A 10,137-nucleotide genomic window follows, 5' to 3' on the forward strand; every position below is an offset into this window, starting at 1 on the left:
AGCTGAGACTTCCTGTCTCCTCTTGGGCCAGCAGTGTGGGGCTCAGGCTTGCACAGGGTTGACCCCCACCTCCCCTACTCCCTTCCCCACAAGGCTCACACATGGGCTTCTTCCAGAGCCTTCTGTCCCCCCTCCTGGCCCCCCTGCCAGCCCAGGTCAAGGCCCATCTTCAGACGCTTGTCCAGGAGAGTCTGTTCTTACCTTTTCCCCATCGAGTCCTGGAGGGCCTGGAAGTCCAATCTCCCCCTGTGGCCAGAACAACTAAAGGTCACTCTCAGAGCAGAGAACGATAACTGTCATTTATGGGGCGCTTTCCATGTGCCAGGGACCCCCAGAGGTATGCACTTGCACCACCCCCACTGCAAGGGGAGGACCCCAGCACCAGCTGTGTGCCCGAGGCCTGCGGTCCATGCAGGGTGGGGCGAGGTACAGTCTGGGCCTCCTGGCTCCACAGCCCACATTTTGGCCACAACCTCGAGTGCTGCCTCTGAGGGCCCTGGGGACTCCCTGGGAGGGCCATTGCTTCCCAGTGACTGCCAACCCAGCCCTCCTGTCCTGCCTGCCTCACAGGCAGCTCCCTGTCAACCCAAGCCCCTTCATTAGGTCAGGGAGGGAGATAAGGAGATCTGGTCTCCATCTTTGAGGCCAGTAAACAACGAGCCCCATCTCCAAGGCAAAATGATTTCTGTGAGGGGAGCAGAGAGGAAACGGCAGTGAATTCTGCCTGGTAGATCAGGGAAGGCTTCAAGGAGGAGGTGGCCTTTGAGTTGGGCTTGAACTATGAGGAGTTGGAAAGGTAGGGAAGAGGGGGAGGAGCTTCAGGGCAGGGGCCCTCATGAGCAGAGGACAGAGGTGCAGACATCCAGGGCCTTCTGAGAAAACCACAGGGGTGAGGCAGAATATAAAAGGGAGCAAAGGCAGGGAGGGAGGGAGGAGGGAGATGGGCGAGGAGCTGGCGTGCCGTGTTCCCTGATGGGCGGGTTGGGGTCCCCATACAGTTCTGCCCAGAGCAGTGGCTTGCCGAGACCCGGGCTCCACCACATCAGAGGAGCCTGTAGATTACAGGAGCCCGAGTCAGGCAGCGGGGAAACAAGGGCAGAGCTGGGGTGGCCAGTGTGGGGGTGGCTGTGATGTGGGCCAGGCAGGGCCCGGGCGCCTGGGAGCAGCGGGATGAGTCACAGGCCACGGTGCAGTGGTGGCTCTGCAGGGAACACCAGAGGGTCACCCACCGGCCCCCGCACTCAGGGACACACACAGCGCCCCGGCGGGGTCTGCATGCCCCCCTTGTCCAGACACACGTTACCTTCTGGCCTTGGATCCCCGGGGCTCCGGGTGGGCCGATTTGCCCGGGAAGGCCAGGGGGCCCCTAGGAAAGACAAGAAAGACCCGTGGAAGAACTTTCCAACCAGGAGGGGTGGCCTGTTGCCAGAGGGGTGTGTGTGGAGGTTGGTTTATGGAGATCAATTATTTTCAAACATTTCATCTTTTTTGCGAAGGAAAGAGTATGGGGTTCCCATTCTGTGAGGCAGATGAGCACTGAGTGTGTCTGGATTAGAGTGGTGACACCACCCCCCCAGCCCCGCCATCCTAGAGCCATGCCTAACAGCCTCTTCCTCCTCTCCCTCTGAGCACCCCTGGGGGCTCCTGGGCTTTGAGGACATGAATCTGACCTCCCCAGACGGGGACTTAAACATGCCTCCAGGAAACAGTCCAAACATCTGTCAGCAGGCGAAGGTCTGCGACACCCATACAATGAAATATTACTTAGCAGTAAAAAATGAAGCAAGCACTGGTCCTGCCAGGCCATGGATGAAACCCAGATACATTATGCGGAGTAAAAGCAGCCAGACACACACGAGAATCCTGTGTGATTCCATTCAGATGACACCCCAGGAAAGGCAAGTGTAATCTACTGTGACAGAAAGCAGATCCCTGGTGTCCCGGAGCTGAGGGTAGGTGTGGGATTGATGCCTGAGGCACATAAAAGAACTTTCTGGAGCGACTGGGGTGGAGGATACGTGGGTATGTGCATTTGTCAAAGCTTATCAAACTTGACGGCTCAAGTGGGTACATTTTATCGTATGTACCTTATACTTCACAGCTGATTTTAAAAGAACAAAAAATTCCATTCTGCTCCAAATATACTATTTCAAATAATATATTTTAATGTTCCCAAATGAAGCTCATTGATTCCAGAATCATGGGATATTAATACCCACCTCTGGGGTTGGGGTGTGTTGCGACTGGTGTTTGATTCTGGGTTTGTACATCGCTAAGTCTTCTGTGGCACATGGCCACTAAAAAAAGTAAGTGAAATGAAATCCCAATAGTTAGAGAACTTTGTGATCTCCTTTCTTCTCTCCATGTGGGAAGTTAAACCTCGCGGTGGTTGTTTTAACCATAAATATTCACTACAAAAACGCACAGGCCTGTCACTGGTAGGTACGCCTATAAAATCTGGCCTTGGAATTCTCTGGTTTTCCAAGTGCAGAAAATGAACTTGATATCTATGGAAGGAGCAGATGTGGAGGCTGAGTTGCTACTGGTTTTTTTAGGGTTCTGGATTTTATTAGCTGAAGGTTGGGACAAAAGAGAATCATAAAAGGATCCTCTTTGGGACACCTGGGGGGCTCCATCGATTAAGCGTCTGACTCTTGATCTTGGCTCAGGTCATGATCTCACAGTTCGTAAGATTGAGCCCAAAGTCAGGCTCTGCACTGATGGTGTGGAGCCTGCTTGGGATTCTCTCTCCCTCTCTGTCCCTCCCCTGCTCACACTCTTTCTCTCTCAAAATAAATAAATAAACTTATAAAAGAGCACCCTCCTCTGTACCTCCACCTCCTTGCCACAGCTGTACAGAGAAGCACAGGAACGTACAGTGGAGTCGGCCATCCAGAGGGCCCCCGGGTTGGGGGAGACTCCTAAGACCCATGCTCAGGCTCTGCTCACCCTCTGCCCCAGCACTTCAGGGTTGGTCCAAACCCAGAAGCCCAGGGCCTGCTTTCTGGAAGCCAGACCTCAAGTCCTTGCCCTGTCCTGGCCCCCAGCCCCCAGCCCCCAGCCCTCGGCCCCGTACCCAACAGAAAGGGGAAGACTTACCATCAAGGCCAGTGTTCGGATCTCCTAGAAACCAATGCCATGCAGTCAGTTGAAGAACAAGGCGAGAGCCACCTGAAGGGGCCCCTTGGCCAGGTGACATGGGAGCCGGGCCCCCCTTAGGAGCACAGGAGGGGGTAGGGCCTGTTGGTGGACTCCATGCCTCCTAACCCCATGCCACGCCCACCTCTGCACTGGACAGGTAAGTCCCTACATCTCCCCAAATGCTGCTCTGAGGCTATCCTGCAACAAGCTCAGTCAAGCCCTGAAATGGACCGCAGACTTCCCTTCACTTTGCCAAAGCAGGGGGACACAGTGTCTCCTATTCTCTCAAAGCGTGGACTGGGACTCCCCCACTTGTTCTTTCCTCTTCCCCCAGAGCCCAGATTTCCAGGCTCTGATGTACTTCCTTGTAAACAAATTCAGTTTAGGAAGATAGGGAGCCCCTCAAGAAACCAGAGGGACAGTTGTTGGCATGAAATCAGGATTATACACCTTCTAGATGGATTCACATAGGTACTTTCTTTTAGGCAGTGGTTCTCAACCCCGGGGGTGAGGTTTGGCCCCCAGGAGACATTTGGGAATGTCTGCAGACATATTCTGGTTGTCACACCTGGGGGTGGGGTGTTATTGACATCTAGTGGGTAGACACCAGGTGTGCGGTTCATCATCCTACCACATACGGGGCGCCCCTCCCCCACGACTCCCAACGAGTATGGTCTAGCCGTACATGGTGACAGCCCTACATGGTGACAGCGCCGAGGCTGATGATCCCTGTTTTAAAGGGTGGGCGGGGCGCCTGACTGGCTCAGTTGCTTAAGCGTCTGCCTTCAGCTCAGGTCATGATCTCGTGGTTTGTGGGCTCGAGCTCCGCATTGGGTTCTGTGCTGGCAGCTCAGAGCCTGGAGCCGGTTTCAGGCTCCAGATTTCAGATTCTGTGTCTCCGGTTTCAGATTCTGTGTCTCCTTCTTTCTCCGCCCCTCCCCTGTTCATACTCTGTCTCTCTCTGTCTCAAAAATAAAATAAACTATAAAAAATTTTAAAGGGTGGGAACCATATGAACTTGAAATGTGATTTAACTGACATGAAAAGGAGACACGTTTCAGAAAGACAGTCTACCACGTGAATGGGCTATTGAAGAAATGGGACTCTAGAACCCTGGACAGGCCAGCACCCCGCAGGGCGCCAGGATGCCCTAATTATGGCTCTCAGTTCCCCAGAGCCAGGATAACCCCCCAACCGGGCCACACCAAGGGCCAGGCCTCCTGGCTGCCGAATCAGGGGGCTGCCTTTGCCTGGAGGCTGCAGCCAGAGGTCAAGGGAGAGAGAGCAAGGGGCCCCCAAGCGCCTCCAGACCTCTAGTGTCAGGGCCAGCCCCTCTCACCTGGAGAGCCTCGTTGATGTTTCCATTGTAGTCCACCATCTCTCCTTTCCCTGGCTCCCCCTTGTTGCCCTGCAAAACAAACGTGGTCTCACCCCAGGCCGAGCCCAGCAGCCCCTGTCTGCTCTCTGTTAGAGGGGATGGTAGCTGACACGGGCTGGCCCTGTCTGCATGCGGCAGCACCTCGAGCAGCAAGATGGGGAGCGTGCCGGGGTTCGGAACCCTGAAAGAGGATGCCCAGAGGTTCCAGAACAAACCCAGAAGATTCGGTGCGACAGCTCGGGACTAGGTGGACCTAGAGAAGATGGAGACCAGGCACGGCTGCGATGTCGAACCTCCTGCCAGGAGTTTCTTTCCCTTCCTCTCTGTCAAGACCCGGAGTGCAGCCACCTGGTGCTGTGAGCCCAAGGAAGTGAGAGGTTGTGCTGTGACCTGGGGCGAGAGAAGCACGTACCTTGGGGCCAGCCGGGCCCTGTTCGCCAGCTGCTCCGGGCTCACCCTGTAGCACGACAAAGTTGGAGTGAGATGCAGTGGGAGATTGGTATGAGAGGACCTGATGTCCCCTGATGGGCCATCGTGAGGGGCCGGGAGGCTCATCTTAGCTCAGGCCAGGAGGCTGCAAACCTCCCTGTGCGATCCCTTCTCTGTGTCTCCCAGCGCCTCTGGGCTCTGCTGGCTTCTCGTTCAAAGATATTCTTTCTGTTCTGTGTTGGTCGTTAGGGACTCTGCCTGTGTCTGACTGGCCACCTCTCCCCAGCCCCTAAGTCAGGCACCTCCTTGGGCACAGGAACCAGGCCCTTTGCTTCTCTTTATTTCCATTCAGCTCAAGGAGCAAGAGCTCAGCAACTTTTGGCCAATTGCCTGGGTGGTTGTGATCGCCACGGAAGGACCGTGGGTTCCTTCTTTCTGAGTGTGAAAGCCCCCAGTTACCGGGGCTTATACTGGGAGTTCAGTATAAGGGGAACACCACCTCCCTGGTGGGGGGGGGGATGGGAGGTATGGGGGTGGACACAGGTCTGAACTATTGGGAAGATGGGAAAACCACACTTTCAACCGTCCTGGGACAATGTTAACATTCAAGACAAATTTTAAAAATCAAGATAGAAGGTAAAGATAAAGGGACAACAGACCCTTTAATAGAACTCAGCTCCTCGCGACCCTGCGGTGGGCCAGCTCGTGGAGCGTTGAGCCACTGCCGCCTGCAGGTAACTTGCCCCTTAACCCCGTCCTCACAGCACTTCAGTCACTGAGTGCCTGTGAGGGACGGGGCAGCTCTGACCTGGCCCTTCCACAGGAAGGAGCTGCAGAGGAGTGGGAGCCCCACATTTACCAGTGGCTTGGAAGCCCATAGAAGCAGAGGCTCGGGGAGGGGGGGGCGGCCCACGTGTGCATCCCCGAGCCGGCCCTTGCATGACTGCTGACTGGGGGGAAGGCTCTCGCCAGCTGAGAGGAAAGATGGCCCCAGGAGTCATGGCCCATCAGCCCTGTGCCCTGGGGTCCAGCTGCGGGAGTGGCCACCATGATTCCTTCTGTGTCTGAGCTGGGGCTTGAACTCCCAAGCTGCCCCTCATTTCAGGACTGGGGGGCCTTTGTACCTTGTCTCCTTGCCGTCCGGGGGGGCCGGCCTGGCCATCAACACCAGCTTCTCCCTGGGGAGGAGGAGAGACTGGGCAGAGGGCATAGCTCGGTCGGCTGCTCAAGGGGCCACATGAGGCTGTTGGTGTTCTGGGTGGGCAGTGTCCTCGGATCTCTGTCTGTGTCTGCACTGGCTGCTGCTAACTCACCCCCTTCTACTTACCTGACTCCCACCCACCCTTGGGCCCAGCCGGGGTCTCACCTCCTCCTGGAAGCCTTCCCTGCCTACTCCCTTCCTCCTCTGAGTTCAGCGCCACTTTCTCGGGTCCACCCAGCCCTGCCGGGCCCTCCTCACTTCTTGATTAACACACACAGGCCAGTTCTGTTGCAGCCTCCAGGTGTGCACTGCCGGCCACCCCTGAATCGGGGGAGGGGGGGCGGCCCCAGGCATGTAGGGAGGGGCCCCAGGAGGCCTAGGATGGAGGTACAGAGAGAGATGGGAAGAAGTCCGCTGCACATGCTTCCCTTAGTCAACATTTCCCCTGGACCTAGAAGGGGAACATGGCTTTGGGAACAGCCTTCTATCTTTCCTCCTTTTTGTCCCAGGATGCAGGGACAATAGTGACCAAGCACCCCTAACCCCAAATCAAGACCCAAGACACACCAGGTATTCATGCCTGGCGGGGTCAGTGGGACAGACTAGGACAGACTCCAACTCCGGGGACGTCCCAGAGCCCAGGTGGCAGGGCCACCTTTGGCAAAGGTGGTGGTCGTGCTACAGTCAGGTGGGCATGTGGGGGTGAGCCTGAGCCCCTTCCGCCACTTCATCTCGCCTGCCTATGGGCTTCCGTCTGCCCCTTCCCCACCCCCTACACTATATCCGTGTGAATTGTAGGTTTGTTTCTCCTGCTAGACTGTGAACAAGCGGAGGGCAGATTCTCTGCAGCCTCACAGCCCAGGCAGGGCCCCGCTCACGGCGACCCCTTGATAAATGTCGGTGGGGAGAATGTGTGTCTTGTCTGACATCAGGTAATAAGTCCTTTCCTTACAGGCTAAGAGAGAATCCATCCCCACTTCCCTATGTTACTGGAATAAACCAAGTAGCAGACAAGGCATCTGCCTAGGGAAACCCAAATCTGACCACTGCATTTCCACCCCGTGCAAGGAAGGTGAGGGCCGTCCCATTTGCAGATGACCCCACTGCAGCTACCCATTCCCTTACCTGACCGCATGTGCCTGCACTAGGTGGGGTCCAGCTGATCACTGATCTTGACTTATTCAGAGCCTGGCTGTCCTAAGGCTCTGTAGCTGCCAGTCCCTGACTCAGTTACATCATAGCCATTTGGATCAATGGGACCATCTATCTGCCCTCTTGACTCTTTCTCTTGGATGGTCAAACAGTCACCACTTAGAATGAGGATGTCAGTCCAAACTGCCTTTCTAGAATCCACTGGAAAACCCACACATCGGGAGTGGCAGAGAAGGCAAGGTGCCCAGGACGGAGTCCCCAAGAATGGGCTGAAGATGAAGGCCACAGGCAGCATCCCCGCTGAGTGCTGATCCCAGGGAAACTCACCTTTGGGCCTGGGGGCCCAGGAAGCCCTGGGGGGCCGGGGTCCCCTCTTCCTCCTCCAAAGGAGTTGCCAGCATCGCCTTTTTCTCCCTGGGGGTGGAAGGGTGGGAGGGTGGGAGGTAAGTTAACCATCACGGGGTCCGCTGAGCTCTGGAAGGCGGTGGCTGATCGCTGTCTTTCCCCCCCTCTCACGGCTCCATGAGGTGGAGGCAGCGGACCAGCGCCGGTCCAGGCTGGGCCCAGAGGCCCTCAGAAACGTGGCTTGGTCTGACTGGCCATGGGATTTGAGGACGAATGGAGCCAGCTCCAGCCGGGGGGCAGGAAGGGAGTTGAAACAAGAGACCCATCATGACTTGGGTCTAGCCTCTTTCTCAGAGTGTGTCCCTGTGAACCGTCCTCCGGCGGGTGGGGAATATCTGGCATGTAGAAAAAGGGGTCTGGTGCCAAAGGATGTTAGGAAAGGCAGCACCATTCACTGCAGGGTGCTCTGAGCCCCTGACAGCCTAGGGGGCCCTGTGACATCCCAAGGGGACTGTCTTGTGCAGCTCTCCCCAAACGTATTTGACCTCAAGTCTTTTATTTTATTTTATTTTATTTTATTTTATTTTAATGGACTGTCTTATGGATCTCATGCACTAGGGGGCGCATTTTCAGAGCTGGTGCCAAGAGATCTGACAAGGTCATCGCTACTGGTCTTTGAATATTGGCTTTTTTTTTTCTTTTTGGCCAATCAGGGTTTCCCACGTGGTACCCCACGCAATAATCTAGCTGTGTTCCACTGCTTTCCCCAAGTCTGGGAGGGACGCCTCCGATGCTGGGGCCCATGTGAATGGTCAGGGCCAGGAATGTGGGTGTGGATGAACACCAAGGCCTTTACACAGAACCCACCATTCAGACCTTGCCCAAACCCACCTTCTGCCCCAGGAGGCCGAGCAGTCCGGGGGAGCCTGCAGCCCCCTTTTCGCCCTGGGGAGGAAATGCAGACAGTTCAGGGTTAGGAACTGCATCACCAGGAGGACCGGGAAGGCACCAGCCCCCCAGCATGGAGCCGTGCTCTCTCTCCTGCCTCCCTGCCCCTCTGTGGGCCATTTCCTGAAAGACTACATTTCCTGCCAGACCCGCACTGCACCTGACGCCTTCCTTGGGCCACTTCACACTGGTGACAGCCTGCATTATTGGTCTCCTGTTCCCATATGGGCTGGGCCCTCATCATTCACGAAGTGACGGAGACCAAGAGCATTTAGCCCCTTTTGGGGTCTCCTGGGAACAAGACGCCAGTAGTTGGGGTCTTGTTTAAAAGCTCTTGCTTTTAAACCACCCTGCTCTTTACATTTTTTAGAAGGTCCAGCATTCAGAGCTCCCAGGTAGGTCTCTGCCTCCTTCCTCCCTGCCTCCCAGGAAGACAAGAACCATCTAACCATATTTTGAGAAGTTTGCTTCCTCTTGTGGGTTGACCTACGTTCCCCCCTAAATTCATAAGTTGAAGTTCCAACTCCCAGTCTCCAAGAATGTGATCTTCTTGGGAAATAGTGTCATTAGAGGCGTAATTAGCAAAGTTAGGAGGTCACACCGGAGCACGGGCCCCTAATCCGATATGATGGGTGTCCTTATAAGAGGGGAAATCTGCACACGGACATGCGTACAGGAAGAACACCATGTCGGGATGAAGGCGGAGGTTGGGGTGATGATTCTACAAGCTAAGGAACACCAAGGCTGCCAGCAAACCCCCAGAAAGGAGGGAGGTACAGAGCCGACTCTCCTTCACAACCTGCAGAAAGAGTGAGCCCTGCTGACTCCTCCATCTCGGACTTCCGGCCTGCAGAGCTGCGGGACAATACGTTTCTATTGTTTGAGCCACACAGTCCCTGGTCCTTTGTTAGGGTGGCTCTCGCCAATTAACACCCCTCCCAACGCAACTTCTTCCACCATGAAGAGCTCTTCCCCATGACCCCGCGTCACAGAGCCCCGCTCCCACTGCGCAGGTGCAGAGGCTCCGAGGCTCGGAGGGGCCCCTCACGGTCTCAGTGACGGAGCCAGGTCTCCCAAAGCCCTGCCTTCTGTGCCGCGAAGAGAGCACTTTGCACCCACAGAGTGTCTCCCGTCCGGAGAGACCCCCAAAAGTACCCCACCAGGCCAGCGCTAGGGGGCGCACTCTCCACAGCCTGGTGGCTGCTGGTTCTCGTAGGTAATAATATAAACTGAGGGTCCCGGGGTCATAATTTGCCAGATGTCTCAATGATTTTTCCAGCTGGAGCCATAGAAGATGCTACACCAAGTCTTTAGGTGTCCGCCCCTTGCCACCTGACCGCGGGTAGCAGCTGAATGACAAAGGAGCCTGAAGCTGGTCGAGGGAGGGAAGGATGTCGGGGAAGGGCCCACGGGCTGGGACGGAGGGGAGTCCTGGGTCCCCAGCAGGCTCTGCGCTGCCTGGGCCGTGCTTGGGTGGGCCTTACCTGCGGTCTGCCCCGAAGCAGGCCGAGTCTAAAGGGAAACGGTACAGGTGTTGCCCTAC

At 56.0% G+C, this 10,137-nt stretch overlaps 1 protein-coding gene across 1 annotated transcript in view; it reads right to left on the reverse strand.

The window, feature by feature from the left end:
• The window catches only part of COL13A1 (collagen type XIII alpha 1 chain), a 79,144-nt gene that overhangs the window by 26,822 nt on the left and 42,185 nt on the right, over positions 1-10,137 (reverse strand). The window contains exons 18-25 of the mRNA XM_077778537.1: positions 8,538-8,591; positions 7,629-7,715; positions 6,073-6,126; positions 4,932-4,976; positions 4,481-4,549; positions 3,100-3,123; positions 1,304-1,366; positions 202-246 (exon numbers count right to left, since the gene is read on the reverse strand). Of these exons, the coding sequence (XP_077634663.1) occupies positions 202-246; positions 1,304-1,366; positions 3,100-3,123; positions 4,481-4,549; positions 4,932-4,976; positions 6,073-6,126; positions 7,629-7,715; positions 8,538-8,591 (441 nt within the window). The remainder of the gene's footprint in view (positions 1-201; positions 247-1,303; positions 1,367-3,099; positions 3,124-4,480; positions 4,550-4,931; positions 4,977-6,072; positions 6,127-7,628; positions 7,716-8,537; positions 8,592-10,137) is intronic.

This window comes from Crocuta crocuta, unplaced genomic scaffold (genome assembly GCF_008692635.1).
Source record: "Crocuta crocuta isolate KB4526 unplaced genomic scaffold, BGI_CrCroc_1.0 scaffold167, whole genome shotgun sequence".
NCBI lineage: Eukaryota > Metazoa > Chordata > Mammalia > Carnivora > Hyaenidae > Crocuta > Crocuta crocuta.